Consider the following 26,650-nt stretch of genomic DNA (forward strand, 5'->3'; position numbering starts at 1 on the left):
GATACACGAATAATAATTTCTATGTAGTAAATATCAACAAAAATTCTCAGAACACAGTTAATAACATTTTTCAGTGTGTTTTTGCGAAGGAGCGATGTAGATCAAGTACATATAAATGTGGGAAACAGATATTAATTACAATATTCAATCATCACCGACTTTTGAACAAAATTCTTATTTGAAAGATCAATGTTCATCAACTTGTTACTTTTATTTCCTACGAATAAAACAGGAACGTGACCGAAATTACTACATAAATAAATTCATAATTTTCTTCCTTTGCAAAGCAGAATTTTTACTACCAAGAATCTTCTCAGTGAAATAAAAAAATACTCCGAGTACAAAGGCTCAATTCATCATTTATCGTAACACGATAATACTACCATTTCTACTTATCAAGACCCAGCCTACGAGAGGTTCTATTGCTAGCGCGACACTAGCGCCACGAATCTGAAGGAACAATACAAGCTACCGCCTAAAGCGCTGTAGGCATCGCGAAGAAACTGCCAGCCTCCCCGCAGCTGGCCGAAAAGACTATGCTCCGAACCATGCATTGAAAACAGCAACAATCTTCCCCAGGCCAAGTCTGCGCGAAAATTCGCGTCCACCTTGCAATCTACCGAAAAGCAGCTTCACCCTCCTCCACGGCACCATGGACAAAGAAACCGTGCTTGGGGACACGGTGGAAAGAGGGCGAAGGGTTTGCGTGTGTTCTCGCGTAGAGAAAACCGCGTGTTCCGCGTTGGTACGGCCGCGCACGGTCACCAAAAATACCCACGAAGGATACGCAATACCCGTGAGCGTGCAGCGACACGGGATCGCTGGCGCAAGTGCGCATGCGTACGCCTACGTCGAGAGGGACGCGCACGCACACGGATAAGGAAGCGCGTGAGTGAGTGCGAGCATGTCGACGCAGTCGCAAGGATCGTCAGCCGACATCTGGCCGCGCGGTCCTTCGCCCGAGGGACCGAGGGACAAAGAAGACCTTCCCCTTTTCTTAGGGGGGCCTTGGGCTGGATTATATCGTGGTCTCTCGCTCGCACGCACACCGGCGTGTATCTGGTACCGGAGTAGCCCGGAGTGGTGGCTCGACGCCGCCGGTCTGCAGGCACACGTAACGACCCCACCGGTACCGTTTCTATGGTACCGTTCGCAGGGATTAACGCCCCTCCCGCTCGCAGACCGCTCCACTTTCATCCGGGCTGCGGGGTGAGACCAGCCTTGGCCTGGGACCAGACCGTGGTATACGTGTTCTTTCCAACCGATAGACAAGTAAACGGTCGCGCCACGTAATTAATACAATAGCAACGTATCGTCGCGTTTTTCGTACCGACTGTTGTGGGGCGCTGGCATCGTTCAAGGTCGAGTCGGTACGCAAGGGTAAATGAGCTGCAATTCAAATTGATTTCCATAGCCCCGTACCTGCCGTTAGCGCAGATCGCGGGAATAGCTCAGGTAGTTCCAACGTTTTTCTGTCCTTGAACGGACGAGAGTTCCATTCGAACGTGTTTGGAGGTAGTTTATGGCGAATGGCTAGGTTACCTGCCCAGCTCGCTGCGCCCAGAAATAATTGTTTTACGATTACTATGTCGTTGATCAGTGAAGTATTGAAATTTACCAGGGATATGGTATAAACGAAATTTATTGCCACCAATTGTCATTTCACTTGTAAATACGGATTTAGACTCAGGGAAGTCCAATATAATTCTGCTTAATTACGGAGGAATTTAATGTAGGCTTTAAGACCATTGTTGAGGTTATGTAGATATGTGTGTTTATACACACACACACAATTCAATAACAGTATATCACTATAGATATTAGTCCAAAGTTATAGTTCCAAAATTGATTCAACTTTTTGAAATTCGGGAAAAATTATTTTCACTCAGGTTACATAGAAAAAATATGTAACAATATTGTGAAGAATTTTTAAATTTTTAAATTTTGGTAGCTTTACGAGGTCCGCTTCATAGTTAGGAACCAAAAGAATAATAGGCATTTCGCCTGTAAAGAAAGATTATTCTTGCTCCATAGAAGCCCTTAGCGACCATCGAACCAGTGGCTACCAAGATATGGAACCTTTTGAACAAGCAAAAGTCGCTTTGCAGCTGTTTGGGAAGCTTCGAGAAAGTTTCTGGTCGTGACTCAAAACAAACTTACTTCAATAATTATGAAAACTTATGATTTCATCCCTTTCTTAGAAACTGCTGATTCAGCTATATACTTATGCTAATTAAATACGTTATTCAATAAACTGCAATTAATCACGCAAGGTTGTACGATGCAGGTAAATATTTAATTTTCAATTATTTATAATAATTAAAAAATTGCCTATACATGTATAGAAAATTAAATATTAATTATTTAATATTTATTTAATATATTTCAAATTCTATAAACAAATGAAAATTTTACCTCATATTTCCTTCGTACGTATTCAAAATATTACGATAACTCTATCTATATTGTAATCGTTGATACATCCAAAGGAGATTGTAAATTGATCTACTACCCTTCCATGGCATTATCGACGGAGCTATTGTAAGAGTGGTAAATAGAAGTAGCAACGCAGAAGATTGTCATCACTGGTGTTATGACCTTCGTATTAGACTTCTTTAACCTTTATGTAACGTAGCTAACTCGAACATCCATAACAGATCGCGTAATTTAATAAATTTCGCGATTCTTAAAAATCTGATTGCTTGTTATAAGCCCCCGCCCCCCTCCACCGCAGATAATAAGAATTAATATAACGATTACACGTTTTTCGTTGATGTACATGTATCTAACCTATTCGTTGATATTTCGTTTCATGAAAAAATGAAATAATTTTTGCGCTTGACCTTCGAATATAAAATCTATTGCTTCGTTCAAACGAGATGCATCATTTTTAAGCGAATGACGTCCTTCAAAACAGATATCGAATATATAGTTATTATAGATATGATTAGGAATCGCGACTTATATATCTAATTATCGACGTATTAAATACTTAATCCCATACGGTTTGTAAGGAATGGATATTATCGATATTTATTGCCCCCACTCTTAGGAAAATTTAAAGCGTATCTTTTTTTCATATTCACTGTTTCACAACAGACGGTAATGTGAATCATTTCGTATATGTGCCAGTATTACATACGCCATTTAAAAAAGGTGCCCGGTTGATAAGCTAAATACGAACAGGCGGTTCATGCTCGACCGCGAGATTTCCGAGTAACCAATCAATTCGAGGAAGTACAATTCCGAGCGCGAGGGGTTAACGACCAAACTCGATCGTCGCGCTTTTTGTGTGTTTCCTGTTGCAACGATACGAAATACTCAAAGCCCGATCGGTATTATCTCATGGATAAGCCGGAATACTTGTTTACTAAGGAAAGAGAAAGACAAAAATAAAAATACGGTGAAACGTGGAAAAAGAAAAAGAAGAGAAAATATCTGCTGTTCTATATAGCAGGTAAGTGAGAGAAGAAGACAACGGCAGAAATAGTCGTCCAGTTATCGACACTACCGCGCTGCTTATCGTCCTACGGTCAATATTTCTCTCCCCGTTTTTTTCCTTTCTCTCTCCCACTTCTCTGATTCCACATCGTTAGCGTGCGTTTGCGCGCTCGTCAGTGCTGCTCTTATCCCGACTTTATCGGCCGATAACGCCAATCTTGGATAGTATCGACGATTACAGCGAAAAAAGGAAGTAGAGCGACGCCGTGGAAGCGCTTTTCGCCATCGAATTTGTCGGTGCCGAGTGAGCGGCCGTTCTCCACGCCGGAGAGCGTGCACGGTAACGACCGCAACCTCGTTACAAAGACGATTCTGCACGCGGTGTCTCAATTCTTCATCGCGATGTGTTCCTTTCGAAATGCACACGTACACACGCGTTTCTTCGTGCCATCGTGGATCAAACGAAATAACGTCGAGAAACGATTCTGTAATTGGCATGTCGATCAGCACTTGGCGACATCGACTGACGACGTCTGATGGAATTTGATAACGCGAATCCGACGTCCGTGTAACGAGAACGTTCGTTTCGAAATGGGGAAACAACGATCTTTGGCTTTTGATAATAATCGTCTGGAGAACACGTTATCGTTTTATTTGTAAAATGGATATTTCTCCTTATTTTGAAGTAAAGCAGAATAGACAGAATGAAAGTTACGACTTATACGCTAATATTCGCTAACCTCAAAATGAGGAAATTAAATATTATGTTTTAATGTTACTACTTATTTTGTTAAGATAATTTGTATTTTAACAGAATGTTATAAATTATGCAAAATGTTCAATACGTTTCACTGTCCTTAGATTTTGGTTTGAAGAGATTTTATTTATTTGGTTATTTTGATGTCTTTTAGAATATAAAGCGTGATATTAGCTTTATAAATCGTTATATAATATTAAATTGTTCCTTTCTTATGTAAAAGAGTATTTAAGATTGATACACAAATAAAGAAAAGAAAATGATGTATTTTTTCCCTATGAATTAGGAAATATGGAAGAATTGAAAAGAAAATAATATGCAATTCGTGCAATTTACTAAATTCTTTGAAGCAACTTCATTCGATTGAAGAGTATATTAAATTAATTTTATTTACTTATTCCAATTAGAACAAACTTAATTAATATTTTTCTAAAAACTAAATTTAAAAAGCCAATGTTTAATGTTTCAGAATATAATAATGACATATAATAAATAAGTGTATCTTAAATTAATGTCCAAAATCTTTGTTAAAAATTTTTAGGTAACAGTTTTTAAAAATATAAATTAGTATAAAACATATAAAAAATGGTAAAATTCTACTCACCATTTGATACTTTTTTTGATGATGTTGCTAACAATTCTTTGAGATTTCCTAGTAGGTAAAGCAAGAACGTCATTACTTTTCTTCTTTCTGGTTCTCTTCTCTCTTATATTCTTCTTCCCTTGTTGAGCATCATTGATAGATGTTTCTTCTTCTTCTACAACCAATTCTTCAGCTTTAGCAGAATTTTGAACCCATTCTGCTACATGATCTTGAACTTTTTGGTCAGTCGATAACGCAGATTCTGCTCTCAGTTCCTCTTCATTAATAAGTTCACTAACTGTTGTAGGAGGTCCTACAATTCCAACTTCCATATGTTCAACAATTTCTATAGACTGCTTTGTTTCGGAATCTCTTCTAGATGATCTAGTTTCATCTATTGTAAGAACATCTGTTTCATCATTAACAATTTCTTTCTCATCTTCTTTCTTTGACTCCCTGTCTATCTTTTCTTTACTTTCTTCACTATCACTTTTATCTTCTTGATTTAACTTCTTACATTCTGCTGCAAACGGCCGGACCTCTGATGAACTTAAATTTTCATGTACTACTTTTAATATTTCATTTAGCGTTTCCTCTTCTTCCGATACAGTATTTGTAATATCTTTAACTTTTAAAGTTGAATTATTTACTTGTTTAGAGTCTTCTTCGTCACTTTCTTCATTTAGTCTTGAATTCATAGTTATGTCTTCTTTTAAATGTTTTTCATTTTCTGATGTAATATTTTCAGTTTTACTCGAACCTTCTGAATCCAAGGGTGATTCTTGTTTTTTTATTTCAACAGTACCAGCCACCTTTAATTTTTTTTCACAAGAATCACTTGCCTCTGATTTATTTTTAATAGAAATATCCTGCTTTTCAATATCCTCTACCTTTTTCAAAGATGTGGTAGGATCGTTTAATACTTCTTTCTTATCCACTGCTTTTATTAAATCTGTATCTTCTATTTTATTCTCTGCCATTTTTTACAGTAATTTATTCTAGAGATTCATTTGCAATATTTAAACATGTATAAACATTTAAATAATAATGAATTTTTGAGGTATATCAAATTCAATGTTATCATGTTACCATATGAGCGTATATCGTCAAGTAAAACTATTTAGTTTTCCTTTCAAGCAATATATTATCCATTTGTTTGTTTCATTTTTATTCTGTAAAAAAAAGAAATATAATGCATTAAAATTACAATCAATAACTTAATTAAATAAATAACAAATAATATTTTCCAATTTATAGTTTACGAATTATTTCTACATAACCTCTCTTATCGACTGATAGTCGGTAAAAACGATTACGCAAATATGAATTTATCTAAAAATTTTAGGTTAGAATTCCGCAGTATTATACAAAACACTGTTTTATAAGCGTGCAAAGAAACTGTTCAATACCAACATATTTAGAATATCAATACTCTATAATTAACTTTGTATTTGATGTTTTTTCGTTCAATGTTTGAAATGACGTAAAAGTTTTAGATATTGTATTATGGTAATATTAAACTTTATAATTAACCACTAGTGTTTAAAGAAATTATATTCTGCGTAAATGATGTCCCAACGTTTATGTCACCATTTCTATTTGCAGAAATGAAATTTTTCGGTAACTTTATATGCAATAAATTTATAAATTACATTAAAATGATATAGCTTACACGAAGAGAACAATAGTTTATTTATATGCCGTTTTTATCTTGTTTTGGCAACAAACAGTCGTATTTAACGGAAGGTTATAACAGTTGTATTACAGATATTATGAATTACCTTCTATTATATATTTTTCACTTTATACTAATAAATACACTTTATGTTCACAATATGAAATGCACTTCAGAATAAATTCTGACATTTGTTTGACTTGAAAGTTACTTAATGACACCATCAAAGTTTAACATTATTGGCCGACACGTTCATAACCTCACTTATTTTCCTTTTGACAATTCGATTACGACAGCGAACCGAAAGAACACAGGAGTGAAAGACTAACGATAAATGGCAATCCTGAATATATGTAGCCAATATTAAAATAGAAAAAGACAAATAGAGAAGGCACATAAAATACTGCACACTAGAAGAGTATAAAGTCACAGGGACGTGTCAATCAACCCTGTTGTATCTCTATCTTTTTGTCTTTCTCTCTCTTTCAAAAAGTACTCTTATTTTTACATTATGGCTGACGGTCACGGAACAATCCGATCAAGACAATATGCAATATACTTAAAAGAAGTTTTCACGGTACCGAAGTAAAATGAGAACACGACCCCGTGGTACGTAAGGCTAGTGACCTCTACCTCTTTGAAGTGTGCGTTTATGTGTGCATGCATGTATTCCTGTGCGTCATACATTATAGTAAACCGACGTGCTTACTTTGATTTATCTAGTAGTATACGCGTGTGCAACGTTCACAATTCAAATATTTATACAATTGTATTTTTTATTCAAAAGAATATAAAATATTTGAAGTCAATCATTGTACATACTAGTGTATTTGCGTCGCATTATGTAGCATTTCATGCAGACTGCATCTTCGCGGATTTTTTTGTTCCGACCAATCAAACGCGTTTGCACGTTTCTCTGACAGCGACGCCTTTCGTGAATGATGAACACGATATTAATTGTGATGGAACTCGATTCAAGTTAATGACACAATTTTTGTACAAAAAACAACGTAAACGATTCACACACGAGAAAAATTCTACGTACTCACAGCACACTATACTCAGACTATTTTTCGTTTGTGGCCAAGCCGCGCGCGCGTGTTCGCAACAAAATGGCCGCTATACGATATAGCGCTTATTCTTGTCACTCGCATTTTTTTGCTTTATACTTTTTTCCTTTATATTTAAATATTATTGTTATTTATAAGTGTATTGTAATAGACACCTGTGACACATTTTTTAAAATTAATCATTTGATTTATATTAAAACTAAAAATAATTTAATAGACCCAATAATCAATCTCTCGATAACACGTGTGATACTGGCGCCAATTTTAAACCTGATAAGATAAGACATACTTTTAAAATGTATGAATATACAAATATTTAGTTCCCATTGATAATTTATTATGCGGTTAAACTTTCCTTCTATGTTTGTAGGAGGTCGACACAATTTTCAATAACGTAAATGATTTTAATTTTAACGTAATAACAAAATTAAACAAAGAAAGCATTGTTTCGAAAATTGAAGTATCTTAAATTTTAATTAATTTCATTCGCCAAAATTACTTTATGTACTTTATAGTAAAATATATTGTGACGCTATAAAAAATATATTCTAGATAAATTTCAGGGAAGTGAATATAATAAATAAAAAATAAACCAAATAACAGGGTATTCATTATAAAATATGTTATAAATATTTATCGATATAATATTTGCTGAAATACATATAATATCTCTAGTTACTTTTATTAAATATATGTATATTTTTTAAAAATATTTTTAAAATATTTTTTAATATCCTCTATTATTCTTCGAATTTAACTTACCTTAATATATTTGTTCGAAATGTTGTTTCTGAAAATAAATCTTTTTATTTGGAGACTGGGAATTAAAATTTGCAGTCATTTTACGTGATTTACATGTTAATACGTAAAAGATACGCTATTGGGTTCTGGCATCTATAATACTCTGATAAAAATTTCTACAATATATTTTGCATTATTACAAAATTAAATATATTACTTCTGTAAATAAATACATGAATAGTATTTTATTGTAAATGAAATAAATTTTAATTTTTGATAATTATAACGTATTGTCGTTATACTATCGATAAATATAGCAAATATATTTAACTAATGGTATCAGGATGATGTGGATAATTGTTGAAAGAATATAAAAGATTTTGCATTGGTCTCATATATTTACAGATTATTCATGATTTATAATCAATAATGTCGTACAATATATATCAACAAAATAATGTTTTAGTCGTTCTTATAAAGCTAATAAAATCTAAAGGCTAAACAGTCAAGGTTGATCTAAAAGTTGGCTCCTCTCTGCACCGCGAACTTTTTGTTCGTGGTTTCCTTCATGTTTGCTACCTAACAATAAATAAACAAACAAGTATAAATCTATACATTCCACGTGCCACGTGGTAGTGAGGGTAGTGATGATAATTAATATTGTGAACCACGATCGCAGTGAACACGATGTCGAGCAGTCTCTTTTCAGTCTCTATCTAAATGCTTCTTAATGATAATCGTCTGAATAAAAATATCCAAGATAGTTTTCCATGACAGAGAATAAGGGTACTTTTTTAGTCATGTATACTTTACATCTGAAACACTTTCCCCTTTATATCCAGGAAAAAGTCGTAATAACATGTTCAAAAAGTTTCATTATGCATTATAAAACAACATTGTTTCGTTAGTCTTTGTTTTCAATTTCTTCCTTAGAAAAAGTACCTTTGTAAAAAGTAGCTATATACCCTTCGACGTAACACGCCGTAAATAAATATTAAGGACAAAATACATTTCGTTTGAATTCAAAATATACATTCCTCGTTGTCGAAAGGTACCAATTACGTTTTTCCATTTCCTTTTCCTTCTTCCTTTTAAATTAAGGTACTCTCTATCCTACGATTTTCTCTAGAAACAGATATTAAATTATTCAAAACAAAGTAACCAAACATCGTGTATCTCTACGAATATTAAACTAATTTCCATTTTCAAAATAAGGATAAAGATATTTGTAAACCTTTTGAAAGATATTCCATAAAAATACATCATGGAGCACGTTCGAGTTAAAGAAGTTAACTGCACCATCCTCGAAGTAATCGAATCGTTTCGTCGCCTTTGTTGCGAAAGAGATATTGCACATTTTATCGGTATGTTCTTCGTAAACTCGTGAAGACTGTAACATACACGGAACGTGTTGAATTATTTAACGCGTTCGTTTGACTTTGCGTGATATAGGACGTTTTCCTCATCCATAAATCATGGAAAATATGATTCGTTAGTACAATAGAATGATATACGGCAACCTGTTAACTGCAAATCGGGAACATATAATCGGACATCGAACGCTTCATCTATTTTGAATACGCGCATTAATAGTATACAATTCCGTTTATGAAACCTCGTCCCGCGAAAACGTCGGGGTCCTCCTTTTGTTATACCAGTCGCAGCCGGGTTACTCGAGTTCTCTTTGACAGCGATCGACTTTCTCGGTGTTTGCCGCCATTTGCGATCTTTCTCGCGAGTCCATATCGACCGGGCGATACTCGATTCGCGCGCGAATTTTGATTTACGCTACCATACATCGTCAACTTTAATCGAGATATCGATATCGAATAACTTATTACGAGTTCGTATAAGGTATTATCGGTGATCCAATTCGGTCTATTTGAGAGTTAAACGTATGTAATTCTCGCTTAAGCGGATTCGCATAATTTCATTAGCGTGCATATTTTGTCAAGTTCAAGGCAAAGTGGAAATGACGTCGTGATCGATTTTTACTATAAAAACACTCGGTGAGATCACGAAGAATTACAATTCTTCGCGGAATAATGAATTAATTTCGCAAATATTCTGTACATTATATTTTCTCATACGTTACAGAACTATCGTATTTCGAAGAACGATAACGAATAGAAATAAATTCTTGAAATTCATTTACTAATGAATAATAGTGTTTCCTAACCTCATAAAATTGTATAATATAATGAGAAAACAAAATATTAGCGCGAGTGAGTTTGAAAAAATGGACTCAGTATTTTATCTGAATGCTACAAAAATAAATTATTATCGTTTAAAGAATGTTTTCGGAGGTGTAATCAGTAGATATGCACTTTAATGCATTCTAGCTCGCAAAACATCGACAAATACCGAGAAATATTTTAAGGGGTCGTTTTCCATGCATGCATAGGTACACTCAATCGTGGATATTTTATTACACGGTACATTTGCGTGCCCTATGTGTACATTATGTAAAATATTTTCTCTACCTAAAAGATCTACCTATATACGCTTTTTCCGTGCCTTGTTTTCGCCGAAATACGTTATCGTTTTCCATCTTTTCTTTTCTTTCTTCTTTTTAACTATCGAATAGCACCTGTTTCCGTCATTTCAGACGCACATAGTCACATTCCTCCATTTTTCCATGCTTTTGATACATAGTCGTGATTATAGATAATGTCTAACATTTCGATCTTCGTTCATCAGAGTCGATTTTACACGCATAAGTGAAATAAAGAGAATAAATATACCTTTCCCCAATAAAACAATCACTTTAAGACCATAACCTAGTTAATAACTACAGCCATTGCAATTTCCATAACGAGCTAATTTCGATGACAATTTTTGGCAAAAATAACAGGAAAATATTTAATACCTATTTATGATATGTTTTCTCATTCGATTTTGATGGACTGTTTTAATAAAAACAAAAATCGAGTCTACTGTTAATTCCATTACGGTCAATTTTAATTCGTTTCTATTGCCAATTTGTATCTCAAAAATTCATATATTAATCTGATTAATATATAATTCTATCTAGGACCGCCGAATGGCATTCTAGTTTCGATTTCTCGACGCATTTCTCTTCGCGGAACAATAATTTATCATTAGCTGTCCACACTGTTTACGTAGAATGGCATAATTTGCGTTGTCACTTTTTACGCTCGTGATCCCGATCAATGTTCACTTTGTCTCCTCATCCTCCGCTACAGCGATATTTAATTTATGCGCAAATAAATTATCATCAAGAATATTCCAACAAACTAGTTCACGGGACAATTTAAACCTTAACGGATGTAGGCTATAAAAAATTGATTTGACCTAATTAGTCGGTGGCTATATTAAGTTCTTCGTGACGAGCGATACGAAAGCGCTGGCTCTATCGATTTTTAAACCTAACACTTTCAAAATAATTCTTTCCTTTTTCCTTCTCCCTCTGTGAATCAGCCTTAAAGCTTTAAGTCTCCCCTTCGCGACTTAACATTCGGGTATTTATCCTTTCGTGCTCGAATTCTCTCGCAATGTCTGTCGCATACGCAATGGAGATTATCTGTGCAACAAATTAATTTCCTCGTTAATTTACATAAACGGTGGCGTAATCAGCATGTTTCACTTGTTGCATATAAACTCGACTCTAGACGCAGGATGCAAACGTTTGTTCGTATCGCATTAATGTCTTCGTTGATAGGATCGTGAGAAGGGTTCACGATCGCCGTGACGATCCATGTGAAATGAACGAATTAAAAACTATTGCACGTATTCCGCCGTTTCTACGTATCGTATGCGTTATCACTTGCTACTTCAAGAAACAGCCGTATATAGTACGAAATAATTACAACAACAAGGTCGAATAACAACAATATCGAAATCAAGAATTGAGTCGAGAGAAAACAACAAAACGAAATACAGAGATTAATTTGAATCGACTTTCAGGCTAAACGGTCGACGTGAAGCTTCGTTAACCCTCTATAACATCTCGTGACAAGGCAGTTACACAGTCATGTATCTATGCTTCGTGTCCTGTTTTATATACTCCTGAGGTACTATTATGCCTCATTATCGTGCCACTGTTATTGGCACCGAATAATTCCTTCGCAGCCGTTATTAATTTTCAATTTTTAGTTCAAGGTGAGAAATTGATATCTCTTTCTTTTTCTATACGCAAAAGAAAATTCTAGTTATAGAAGGTTAAAGACGATTGTCGCATTTAGCTACGATATAAATAATTCTGGCCGTAACAATGCGAATAATAATCCTTCATTGCGAAGAATAACCGATTAAAATGTTAAAATAACAATTCAATGTCACTAAACTGTGAACACGTTCAACGCGGTGTTAATAAATCAAGCTAATCAGACGATTAATAAGCAAAAATCACGAAGTGAACAATATTCGAATGCGGTCGTAGTATTCGAAGCGCAGAAGCGAGACTGCGCATGCGCGAAGTAATTCGAAACGAAACAACGATCTCACTGTGCTCCACAGACAACGCGTATCTTTATGTAGCTTTACCTACGGATACGTATCGTACAGTTCCATCGGAATTCTATGAAATTACATTCATTTATGATACATTGCACTTATTTCTTACACATCACGATAATCACGCGAGTTTTATTTACATTCTGCCCCCGATTCACGTTTCTATCTCTAGTAGAATCTTAACACTCTATCACTTTGAGGTTAAATACCTTTCGCTACATGCTACAACGGATCGATCTATTTCTTCTAAAGGAACGAATGAGTCACAATACCGTTTTACTATTTGACGAGAACAGAGACCGAGTGTTTCAACCCAATTCGATACCAGTTGCGAAATTCTCACCGTATTTCTTCGAAAAAATGTCTAGTAGAATTTCAACGGTTAAATTAAGCGTCCATATATCGTACTGACATATGAGATATATGGCATCGCGATAAGTTACGATAAGGGAATACTTTTTAAGGGGGAGCGCTGAAACGAATTTAAATATGTTTACGATACCGGAATTTTCGTCTCGTCACGGCGTTCGCGTGTTTCACCGCTTCGTCGGGTACTATACGCCCTTGCAAAGCAACGTGCCAAACATAACCAAGAAAACGTTAGCGAATAGTTAAACTCTAAAGTGCTCCGTGCGTTTGGCAAATCGTAAATTAACAAGGATAAACGACTATGAATAACAAAAGAATCGCCGGTGGTCGCAGATCCTATAATACCGATAATCAGCGTAGAGCGGTCGGTCAACTGGGCGATAAAAATTCGCAGCGGACGCGAAGATTCTCCAGAAAACTGATCCCTATCGACTCGCACGGCGAACGCGGAATATCGTATAATCGGAATAAGCCGGTCGATGTATATGTAACTAGAGAGACAAGCATCGCGTTTTTCTTGGCCGTGAATAAAAGGGGGTTGGCGGAGCCAAGGGTTCGGTAGAAAGAATCAGAAACTCTATGAAAACGATCACACACGTAAAAGGTCCCTACAAACGGACTCACGACAGAGTGGGAGATACAGAGAAGGACTGTCTTTCTCTACGGAGAGGAAATCACGATGAGTGCAGCAGCAGCGGCTCTCTACCGTGGCACACGGGGAATCTGTGCAACGATGATGATCAAAGCGGAGGTCTTTGACGAAGAGTATCACGGTGAATAGGTCGAAGAGGATGTTCAAAGTCTGTAGGAACACCGGTCATCCACGCGGAACGTTCTTTCCGTGTTCCCGAGTGGATTCGATGGGTCTTGCCCTTGTGGTTCATCTCGAGAATAGGAACCGCAAAAGAGGGCGCTTCGATACGCTTTTTCGCTGACGAGAAGAATCCTCTCCCTCCTCTTATTCCAGGACTACTCGACTTGTGGTCAGGGTCAAGGTCATGGTGGTCAGGACGCCAAGGTGGTCCAGTACCAGGAAGCGTGCTGGTGCTGGTGTTGGTGCTGATGCTGATGCTGGTGCTGATGCTGGTGCTGATGCTGATGCTGATGCTGATGCTGATGCTGATGTTGGTGCTGATGCTGGTGTTGATGCTGAAGCTGATGTTGAAGTTGGTGCTGAAGCTGATGTTGAAGCTGATGCTGAAGTTGATGCGGATGCTGATGCTGATGCTGAAGCTGATGCGGATGCTGATGCTGATGCTGATGCGGATGCTGATGCTGATGCTGATGCTGATGCGGATGCTGATGCTGATGCTGATGCTGATGCGGATGCGGATGCGGATGTTGATGTTGATGCTGATGCTGATGCTGATGCTGATGCGGATGCTGATGTTGCTGTTGGTGGTTGTGATGCATGTGTTGCTGTTGCTGCTGCGGATGCTGCTGCGGATGCTGCTGCTGTTGCTGCCTCTTCTGGCTGTAAACCAAGAACAGGATTGTACGATTACTTTCACAATGTCGACTGAATTCCTGCACGGGTAATCACGACGTGTAGGCGTTTGATGACCGTGATTTTAGCCCTGACTATGCTATTTACCGAGCTATGCGACGATCTATGAGAAAACATCGTTTTAATTATCTAATATTGCGAGAATGAGCCGTGGGCGGCTACTTTGCGAGTACTTTGTTTCTGGGCTGATGATTAGTAGGTGCACCGATGTACGACGATGTAAATTAGGTATTTTACTTGAAAATCTTGAACTGTCGAACGAGTGATTTTAAATAATCGAAAAGTAATTATATCGTAGGTATTTGATCAATTTGAAATTGTTCATCGTGAATGAGGAACAGCAGCGATTTCTAGATAATTGAAGCATAAAGTTACAGATTTTCAAAGCTCAATTGAAATTTACTTGTCGAGTAGGCAAGGCGCGTGCTATAATAATTAGAAACAAGTGACGAAATGAGCTCTTATGACTGGTTTCCATGTGTAAAAATTGTTCGATAAATTATGAAAATTGTAGTTTTGCAATTGATCCAGTTCTGGGGCAAAATTCATTATGTATGTAGATATTGATTGCTATAATATTAAAAATTGTAATTTGAATATTATCTGTAAATTTGATATAAAATTATATTATATGATTTTATATACCTATATATTATATGGTATTCGATAATAAATTAATATTAGGTTTCATGTAATCGAAACTAATGGATCTATGCTGAAGAAGAAATATGATAAGAAATATAAGAATAAATATATAAATACTTCAAGAGACATCTTGTACTGCTACTCTAATATTAAAAACCTTTTCTAACCTCAAAAAATTTTCCTGCAAAAAATTTGCGTCTTTATGAAAATGGCAAATTTTCGATTAAATCTTACGTAAATTAGAAAAGTTTCCATTGCGTGTACCTTATACGCATATACATATATATATATATATGCATTTACTTCACACTTCTAAATGGTTCATTTGAAGACTTGAAGTGAAAGGAGCACTAAATACCATAAAAATGCCGGCTTGAGTTATGGATGATTAATAATACAGCGCTATGTTCCAAAAAAGTCTTATAAATTGTATTCAAGGCAGTGATTGTTATTGCATTATTGTGTCGGATAAATTGACGCTTTGTATTTCAAATTTTTTAGCTGTTGAACTAGACGATTATCTAGGGACGACATTATTGTTCTCACAGAACACGTTTAAGAGTAAATTGCTATATTGTGTTTGGTATAACACAAATATTTTTATACTCCGAATAATTTGTTAAATAAGCGTTATTATTTCTCTACAGATGTTTTTATTGGACCATATTCAATTTTTTGTAACTCTGCACTTATATCGTATCATAGGTAATTACAACAATTTAGGTTAGGTTACCTAATATTAGGTTATTCAATTTCAATTTGTCTTCTGTATCCTATGCAGTAAACTCGATTCATAATTTCTATCGCCTGAAACATAGAATGTAAAACGAAATTAAATATTCTAAAATTAATTAACCATCTAAAATAACCTCATACTTCGTATTTCGAAACTTTGAATTATTAAACCCAACGACCGCTCATAGATGTCGTTGTCGTCGCTGAACACATTTAATTATATCATATATAATGTAAATATTCCGTTACCTATAATAACCTGCAATAATCCATCGAGTAAACATTACTCCTTCGTAGAATTCTTCGTAAAGTTAATATATTCAATTTCTTCAAACTCCGGAGCAACATCGTTACATCGTAACCTCAACGACTAAGGTTAGGTTACTTAATTTTCATTTATACGATAATTTCAATTTCTTTCAATTTCGGATTCCATTCAAGAATCATTCTTAAGACCTAAAATATAGAATGAAAAATAGAATTAAATATCCGAAAAATGAACTAACCTAAAAATTGACACAATTAAATATTTATCCACCTTCTCGCCCGAACGATCTAAGTTTCACGAGTCAAGCTGTAACAAAATATCATGCCTCTAAATATGTAACGTGCTCTTTCGCAATGTAATATACGCAGTAACTGGTAACTTCTACGCGTTACATGACAGGCGTACGGTTCTCGGACGAAACAATTCTAGCAAAGTATAATCCTCGGGCGAATCCCTGCAACAAATAGTCACGTCGCGTGTACAAAATGTCGAGTACAACGGAGCGTGACTGCAAGCGTGTAAGCACATTTTTTCATCGACCCTGAACGAATTCTACTATAACAGCTTCTATTATCATGGCCATTGCTCGAGCCGCGTACGATGGATTGTGTGAAGCACGAACTTGCAAAATTATCGATGCATGAGCACATCCGATGTGACAGCAGAGGGAAAGGTTTCAAGATTTGATTTGATAAGCGAAAAATACCTTGAGACTTTCGGACGTGTGTAAACGTTTGAGCCTCCTTAACATTATACGTGAAAAACATTGAATCCTTCTTAACATTATATAACATTATATTAGATTTTAAGTATGAATGGCTAGAGAAATTAATGCCTTTTTGGGTAAATAGTAACGCGTAATAAATTTAAAAAATGTTATAAATATGTTAAATTAGTCAAAATTGAAACTAAATTTAATTAAAGTATACTACAATTTGAAATACACGTATATATAGCTTAATTTATGATTTATGGTATTGTTAATTTATTATGTGTATAATAAATATTATAATAGATAGATAAATAAATAATAAATAAATTAATAATAAAGAACTCGTAGTATTGCAATCCTACTGTTCCTATTCCTTTCTGAAACTACTTATTGCAGTTTTCTTAATTCTGTCTTATTAACAATTTTATTTAATAATAGATATTTATTTAATTGATAACAAATAATAGACAAATGTATAATTTATGTTGGATATTAGTTCTTTTATTCAGTAAGTTGTTTTTGGCGTTTATTTAATTTTGTTGAAACAAAATTTTACGCTTAAATCTGAAAGGAATTCCGTTAAGCTTTCCTGATAGCCACAGAAATAATACGATAATTGTTTTTCGCGCACGAAAGTGCATACTAAAAAGAAATTCAAAACATTGACCTCAAATTTATATATGATAATGTACTGTGAAACTTTTGCATATATTCATTACGTTAAAATTTCAAATGACATACATCTTTATAGCAAAGAGTACTTTAAAAGCTGTGCAGCAATTTATGAAGTCATAAAGCTGCACAACCTTCAACTAAAGTAATACGAGATATTGTTATAAACGTAAGTTGAATTTTAAATAAGTTTCTAAAATTAATACGCAATTTATACAAATTTGAAATTACAATAATGTATGACGAGAAAATGGAAGATTAAACTTTATTTTAAAAATGTTGGTAACATTAACTATTATATCCCTTTTTTAAATTTAAAATATCATTATCCATGTGTTATGAAAAATTTCTGAAAATTAAAGCTATATTTAGCAGTTGCAAGATTATTTGATTTTACACTTGCATTATTATTCGCATCTGAGAAATATAATTTTGTTTCAATTTTATTACGTACGAGTTCGGATTGTAGGAAAACGTAAATAAATTACAATTTTTGATTTTATAATTTACAATTCGTACTTGATGCATAAGAATTTTTATACTTCACCAAATTTACATTCTCTTAGAAATCTTGTGTTAGCCATTACGTAATCTCGAGTGGAATTAGTCGTAAAATGATGTATTACTATGAAAAGGTCATGCTTTTTTGTTTGCACGGTTTCATGAAGTTGAACTATACACGAAGTGAAATATCACGTTCATAAACTGACGATTAAATAGGAACAAAGTTTATACCGTAATAAAATTAGAAATCGTTGTTGCAATAGTAGTCCACTATACTTATTCCTTGGTTTCGTATTGCGCTTCAAATTTTATGCTTGTAACATTCAAAGCGAAATATTATAATTAGCTTTAGCGAGGAAGTTATGCTATTTCATATCTTCCAATTAAAAATTTTTTATTTTAATTTATATGTAAAAATTATACAGTTAAATTTAAAATTGAAGTATTTCAATATTTTAAGAAGAATATATTTTATTAAATAAATATAAATATATGCTTTTATTGTATTACTTTATCAATTAAAAACAAATTTTTATTTATATTTACAGATATTACGTATAAAGTTTTAAATTCAGGATTAAAGTATTTCAGTATTCCAAGAAATATACACGTTATGCAGTGAACATAGATGTTCCAATAAATGGACGGTTTATCGCATTACTTTATCAGTTATTCAATATGGCGACCATATGAAAGTATTATAGTATTCTTATAACTTTTCAAGAGTTATATTGGAGCACCATTCATCATCGATTTCGAGTAACGTTGCAAATACAAATCGGCTGCCAATAGAGGCCATTTTAAATATTTATTACCCAATAATACGTTTGCTTTTAATAGCTGTATCCTAGAAACAAAGGAGGTTAGAAACCCATATTTATTATGATATTTCGTCTATGTATTCACAAAGTATGGACTGCACGCTATTATTGAACCGTACGTTTATAACCTATATTATTTACTTAACTATAGAAACGTAGATCTGTTCGATCAAATATTTTCTTATTTAACTTAATGAAGCATGAATAATAATCGTATATCAATAGCGAAAGTAACGATTATCACGAATTGTTTCATAAATAAAATCAATTTTCGTGTTCTTTAAATCTATAGGTAAGTTCACAAATAACTTTTAGTTTACGTTACCTCTTTACTGCGTTAATCGTGAATAAAATCCAATTTTCGTAGCTTCTAATTTTATACACAAAACTTCAAACTTGAATAATTCACCACATTCTTCACTCTCACATTATATATCAAACAAAAGAAAGGGTATCAAGAAATATCACGAAAAAACTCTATTAAGAAAATCAATACATGATTGTTCAATCCGCTAGTAAAGAAGTGAACCTCGTAACCTACAATTTGTACCCTCGTTTGACAATAGAAGAAAAGTAAACAGTTCTGTAATTGTCACTATCGAAAAGCCCTATGCGTCCAAAAATCACTAAAAAATGAATATTCCCTACCGTTCCTTATTACCTTCATATGATAACACTTAGACTTCATCGAAACAAATGGTAAGTTTTCAAAAAGTAAAATACAACATTTTAAATTATATCCTTCTTTACCATTACCATTAGCATTCACAGTATTTTCATTTCTCACGATAAAATCGTTCTGCAACTAATAAGCAGCGAATAATTATCTCATCGAGGTAACTCCTCGATAGAAGATCGATTGCTGAATAATTCAATTAAAACGAAAAGGAAAACGATGCCGTTGCCTGTACGTTTACCAACGTCATAAAACGACGATAAAAGACTCGGTCGGTCCCGGAATGTACGTCGTCGAATTAACATTCGATACCCGGGACGACGAGTCGGAAACGCGCGCCAGTTATGCTATAACAATAATGCTCCGTCGGACTTCACGGGAGCCATAATATCGACGAAAACGAGATTATGCCGGCGAGTCGTAATTGCATCGAAATGCAAATTAACCCCCAGCACCGCAATAGCCGGTAATTACACCGGTCCACGATTTGAAGGTTCTGACTGGTACTTTTGTTTTTTCCATTTCTCTCCCTCTTTCTCGCTCCTTTACCCCCACCCTTCGTCCCTTCGCGTATATCGTGGCTAACGAGACACGGCGATATTCATTTCGCGAGGGATTTAAGCCGGCCAATCCCTGGCATTAACCACTGATAAATCTGTTATCGTGTTCACGTCGAGCGTTTTGCCTCTGCTTTAACCGAATTATTTTCACGTCGTGAAACGAACGCGACAGCACGTTGAGCGAAGAAAATAACATAACGATCCGGAATCGTGCTCTCTTTTTTCCTTCCCTGAGATCATGCGTAACTGTTTTAATTGAAACAAGGACAAGACTCGCGTCGCGGCTCCACTGTCGCGGGCGGCATAACGCGTCGCGTTCGTTGCATTAAAGGATAATTAAAAAGTAATCGTTTAGATAAGTGGCCAGCAAACGACGTGTTTGTTCGGTGATTCGATTTATTCATAAATCGGCATCATGGTGGTGTATAACGATGTCTTAGCAAGGTATTAATTGATTATGGTTAATCAAGGTTATGAAGTACTAATTTCATACTAATTGGGAACAATATCGTTCAGCAGCTGCTGCTGATCATTAATTCTTTCTACGGTTAATCATCTGATAATGTTCCTTATCGTCATTAGTTTTTGTGATGTATATTGATTACTATTTAATAATTAATAAATGGAGACCCAAATGTAATAATGGTAATATTATACTATAGTAGAGTGTTATTGTACAGTAATAGTAGTAGTACTATACTGCATATTTACCTAAAGTATTACAGTGCAACATTATAGTATAGTATTATAGCACAGTATTATAATTTTATACTATAGCATAATATTACAATACAGTATTATAGTACAGTATTATATTGTAGCATAGTTTTATAATATAGTATTATATCACAGTATTATAGTTTTATACTATAGCATAGTATTATAATATAGTATTATATCACAGTATTATAATTTTAATTTTACATTATAGTACAGTATTGAAATATAGTATTATAGCACAGTATTATAGTTTTATACTATAGCATAGTATTGTAATATAGTATTATAGTACAGTATTATACTGCAGAACAGTTTTATAGTATAGTATCGTAGAAAATTTTAATATTTGATGAAATTAACTAGTTTAATTAATATTTTTAGATATTGAAGGATTTAATTTTATTATGTATGTAATCTTATTTTGAAAGATGGTATTGCAAATTGAAAAGCAGTAAAATATAAGTTTTAGCATTTTGCAATTTTTCAGTTATTTAGTTGAAAGCTTTTTAAATAATTTGGATAATGTGAATTCAGTGTAATGTATACATATATGTAGTATTTAAAACACTTTTAAAGGTATTGCGCGTTTATAATAATGCAAAAATCAAATTATTTCCACTCTGACGAACGACAAGGTGAATATGCAACATGCTATTTTAAACTCAAAAACATTTTTGAGGTAACAATAAATGATGCAATTCTTTACGAGGTGTATTATCACGTAAATGTATTCAGTAATATTTAATGTCCAACTATAAACAATGCCAAGACTACGTTGTTTACTTGCAATAAAACTAATATTGGTATTTGTTATTTTCCACACAGTTCTACGTACACAGTATAGAAAAATATATTTGTAAATATTAAAATTTAAAACACTTTCCTTCCTTCTCACTGTTAAATATTAAAATTGCAAATTTGGAAGTCAAATAGTACCGTTAATAAATAGCATAAACACAAAAATAATATTTTTTAATTAAAATCTCAAAAAACCAGAAGTAATATTAATTAATTTATCATAATAATTTTTCATTTTACAGATCGCATATAATTTCATATTATCTCGTATGAGAATTATTATTACATTATACGACATAATGATATTTTGTAAAGGTAAGTTTTTAATTAAAAATTATTTGCCAGTAATAATACAAAATTGATTCTTTACTAAATTTCATAATTCATTAATCAAGAAAACGTTTTACTTGCAGAATATAACAGAGGCATTATGAGATTTACATATTCCCAACAATGATTTGTCTCATTCATTTGCAAATTAACAAGTTTCCACGAAACGATTTTTAAATAGGTAGTTAAAAGACAGTATTTGCAAACATTATTAGTGTATACTGATGTTAATCTAAATACAAATAATAGGATATACTATCGGCATGTAAATAATCACGTTTTATAAATATTTGTACAGTTGCGTATTTTGAAGTAAAATAAGCATCTGAAAATATAAGAATGCTGTCTAAACATAATAGCAAAACATTCGAGAAATTCCGTCTTTTTCTAATTATATTAAATTATTAAATTTATAATAATACCTTTTCATTAAAATTCTCATATAAAATTTGTAATATTACTCATGTATCGTGTTATTATAATTATAATACATTATTACAGCGTATTATATTACGTCATAATGATAAATTAACATAATTATTACAATGAAGGAATATTTTAATAATTAAGTTAATGTTCATATTTAAATCATTATATTAACTTTAATGAACATAAAATGAAAGTGGCGAAATTATTCTGTAAAAATTCCAAATTTTACTATTATTAAACTCTTTAAATAGGAAAGGAATCATTTATTGCACTGAATGAATTTATATAGAATATTATTCAATAATTTTATAAGTTATAGGTTATAGGTTAGAATTAAGTCTATGTACTCTTAACATGTTGCATTTAAATTCTTAATGTAAAATTTAAATCAAACAAAATACATTTTAAGTTATTTAAAAAATGTTATATGTTCACATGATTCAAATAAATAACGAATTTTTAATTGCATATTATAAAATAATGAATATGTGAAGTTAAAATATAATTGGAATTTTACGTAACAGTTATTCGAATAAAGGTTACATTCAGTTAGCATGGATCTTGATATAATTATATAATTGTTATTTCCATTAATTAATATCAATTAACAAGAGGAATTATTGATTTTGGAAGTACTTCATAAATACTTTTTACCTGCTCAACAGTATTCGTGTTATTATATTTCGTGTTACAAACTTCATGCATAGGTTAGAATTTGAAATTAAAGTTACTTTAGAGCATAAAACTTTGTCATATTACTAATATTAAACTATTATTTTTCTCATTAAAAAACTACTAATTACTTTGTTAAAATTCATAAAAGAAAAAAAGTATCAAAGTTTCATAAAAAGGAACAATATTTTATTTTAATTCAATTTAAACCGTTTTACCATATAAATAGCAAAAAGATATTGTATTTACTTTACTGTATGAAATACGGATACCTACAATTAGTGTCACGACTCAGTAATTCCATCTAACGGATAACGTCCGTGATGAATTCGGTAAACTTTCTCACAGATACTCGAAAGGTGGCAAAGTTTTAATCAGATCAGAATTTTCGACGAAACCAAATAAGGTTATACGTGATAATTAAATTTCCTTACATGCGCAGAACTGAGACTTAAGATTAAGTCACGTTATTCTTGGTTCCAGAAATCTCATTAGCTTCGTACCGCCCTATGCTGTGTCTAAACCACGATAAATATAGTGCCGCTAAATTATTAACGTTGCTTTACCGATGAAACGCCCGCCATTTTTGCTCTGCGAACGAGATAACACAGTTCGAAAAGTTACCCACGCTCGGGGCATATTTCACGTACCATTCGTGTAAGTTTCAAGGATCACGAAACCTCTCGATTATGTATCGGGGCTGTTACCTTAAGCATCCTAATTGACTTAAAGTACAGACTGCATGTAAATTGCATGTAAAAAGCGTATAAAACCAGAACGGTGCGGCGTAAAATAAGAGCTCTACACTGCCTACCGACCGAGGATCGTCCGGTTTGGGAAACATAACGACGAATTACCCTCGGTGTTGCTTAACTACGCGCCGCTCACGCTGTCGTGGCGCTCGTAACGAGTTTATAAAGTAACCAGATTTCTCGGTCCAAATGTGCTGCAAATGGAAGGCTGAGTAGCGCCGACAGTTTCGTTACAAGTCACACGTGCGAAATATTTTCGCGTTCGGTGATTGAATAATGAGTTATCAGATTATTTCTACAACAGTTGTTTCTTGATTAAGATTTTCTAAAGTTCTGTAACGTTCGAAAGGACGATGTGCATTTGTAAAAATATTCTAACCCCATTGTTCGTACGAAATTGTATTTGTGGTTATGTTGACAGTGTCGGAATATTGTATTTTGAAAGAAATGATTAACTATTTAATTGCTGCCAGGAAAAAGATGTCTGTTGGTCAGAAACATGCTGTGGTAGTTTTTTAAAAATATTATTAGAAAGGTGTTTCGTTTAAAATCGTTAAAGAAGCGCGTTTTAATGACGGGTAAAGAAAGCGAATAAAACTGTAAGTTAACGTATCAAATAATTATTATACTAACAGTTTTCACAGAAATTCTAGATTTTATAACGTACCAGTAAGTTGGAAGTAGGGATACTTCCTTGAGAGTATTATAGTCATTTCATGAAATGGCGTTTCTTCATTTCATTTACGATGCTGTTGCCAAGAAAAACATAATGCTATTAGTACGATGTGTTATTAAAGAATAATTGTATAATAAGAACAGCGAAGAAAATATTGCTTTAATAAATGTAATACAACAATCTTCTTTCAATTTTTCATATTTTGTTCTATCACTTGTCGTTACATTAGTACATTATATATAATAATTATTTATGTTATAAAGTATTTAATTCTTATGTAAATATTAAAATTCAATGTTGAAATTAAAATTAAATGTACAGAAATTGTTTTATCGGATTCAATCAATTATTTTACTAATATTTATTACCTTACATCTTGTTAATTATCAGTATATATTATAATCAGTACTAGGTAGGATATGGAATATATTTAAATTTGTATATTACGTACATAAGAGTTACGCATAACTAATAAAGGTATAACGCATTTTATATAACCATTTGTATTAATTAAAATATAACAATATATTAAAATATATATCGATTTTAAAAATCCTGTGCAATTAAAGTGTATTATTATTTTTATATGAGAACAAGTATTCATTAGAAACAATCATTAAAATTTTAAAATATACATTTTAAAATACACACACAATAAACGCGATTAATTTTTCTATTAACACTTTGCTAAGGAATCATCATTTCTTTTTAATTATTTACAAGAATAAAGATTTAAAATTTCGAGTGATCTAATAATAGATTAAGAAAGTATATTTTATCTTTTAAATGTTGTAACAGTCTCTAGCATTGAAATAAAAATTTAATGTACAGTTTCAAGAGCTATTTATTTCTTTTTTCCTTGCTCTTACTGATACCTTTTAATACGTGTTGAAAAAGCTAATTTCGTTTAATGAATATCTACAACACAGCATCTTCTGAGCAAAGCAGCAAAAAGTAAACAGTAAAAAGACATTAATAACCATTTACTTTAAAGATTCGTATATCTTATACATTCTAAGATGTTCGTAAAATTCAGTATCTAAACTCGATTTCCACTGTAATCGAACTTCTAAGCAGAAAAATCTCATTATAAATTCTTTTTATCACAAACCAAACACAGTCTTATATCGCGATATATTCCAAGATACTATGTTCGACTAATTATAACTAGTAACAGCTGCAAGACAACCTCGCGGCGAACGCATCGACGTTCTTTCATTTCTAGCGCAACGATAATTTATGCAATTGAGCACACCATGACTTGAAACACACAGGCGGTCGACTTTTCCGAGCCGGACAACTCTGAAGTCCCCACTCTTTTTTCTATTTCGAACAAGTATGTCGTTTTGAAGTAATGAATTCTTGATCGACTGTTCGCCAGAGTTCAGTTCGTTTTTACGCTTGATATCGAAGACTCCCTGTCGAGAGATGCGTTCACGAGTAGTCGTAATCGTAGCGATATTCGATACGTGACCATCTCCCATGCCTCTTTGGTAGTCTTGTACGTGTCTCAATAAATCATCGACCAATCGATGCTCATATTTGATCGACTTAAGAGCGTCTGCTTTTTCCAAATGAATATCTAGAGTGCGGAAATGAAAAAGTAGTTAGGACGAGTCGAGGTTACCTTCGTATGATTTATCTATAACATTTGAGGTTATTCGATACCGCAATTATATCACAGAATTTATTCCATAATTTACCTTCTTGTCAGATTTCAATACGTGACGTCAATAATAGAATTCATTTCACAGAATAACGATGGAAAACGTGTGTATACACGCGACTACTTAAAACTTTGTTCGACAGCAATTAACCAAGTCATGATTGAAGTTCGACCAGTTCAAACTGAAAATTATCGTGTGATATTATTGATATTTAGGATATATCAAGTTAATATGCTTAAAAAAGTGGTTACGAGAATACCTTACTTCGAGTGCAACGAAATTCTCGCAGAATGCGAGATGAGGTTATGATCCGAAACTTCGAGCGCGAGTGTACGTATTATGCGCATGCGTGCGAATAATACGATGAAATACTTGCGAACAATACGAAAGTATT

General features: G+C 33.3%; 1 protein-coding gene and 2 long non-coding RNA genes across 3 annotated transcripts in view; 1 reads left to right on the top strand and 2 right to left on the bottom strand.

The window, feature by feature from the left end:
* LOC108555350 (uncharacterized) overlaps positions 1-5,826 on the bottom strand; it is a 42,699-nt gene extending 36,873 nt beyond the window's left edge. Inside the window, exon 1 of the mRNA XM_017910961.1 lies at positions 4,803-5,826. Coding sequence (XP_017766450.1) covers positions 4,803-5,761 — 959 coding nt within the window. The 5' untranslated portion in view covers positions 5,762-5,826. The remainder of the gene's footprint in view (positions 1-4,802) is intronic.
* Positions 5,827-8,645: 2,819 nt separating this feature from the next.
* Positions 8,646-11,089, bottom strand: LOC108555153 (uncharacterized). The gene is made up of 2 exons (XR_001890754.1): positions 9,502-11,089; positions 8,646-9,392 (listed from the first exon to the last, which is right to left on the bottom strand). It is a non-coding gene; the product is annotated as an uncharacterized LOC108555153 (long non-coding RNA).
* Positions 11,090-16,295: 5,206 nt separating this feature from the next.
* LOC108555188 (uncharacterized) lies at positions 16,296-22,182 on the top strand. The gene is made up of 3 exons (XR_001890755.1): positions 16,296-16,374; positions 21,973-22,045; positions 22,144-22,182. It is a non-coding gene; the product is annotated as an uncharacterized LOC108555188 (long non-coding RNA).
* The last annotated feature ends 4,468 nt before the right edge of the window (positions 22,183-26,650 follow it).

This window comes from Eufriesea mexicana, unplaced genomic scaffold (genome assembly GCF_001483705.2).
Source record: "Eufriesea mexicana isolate 0111107269 unplaced genomic scaffold, ASM148370v2 scaffold474474847, whole genome shotgun sequence".
NCBI classification, from domain to species: domain Eukaryota; kingdom Metazoa; phylum Arthropoda; class Insecta; order Hymenoptera; family Apidae; genus Eufriesea; species Eufriesea mexicana.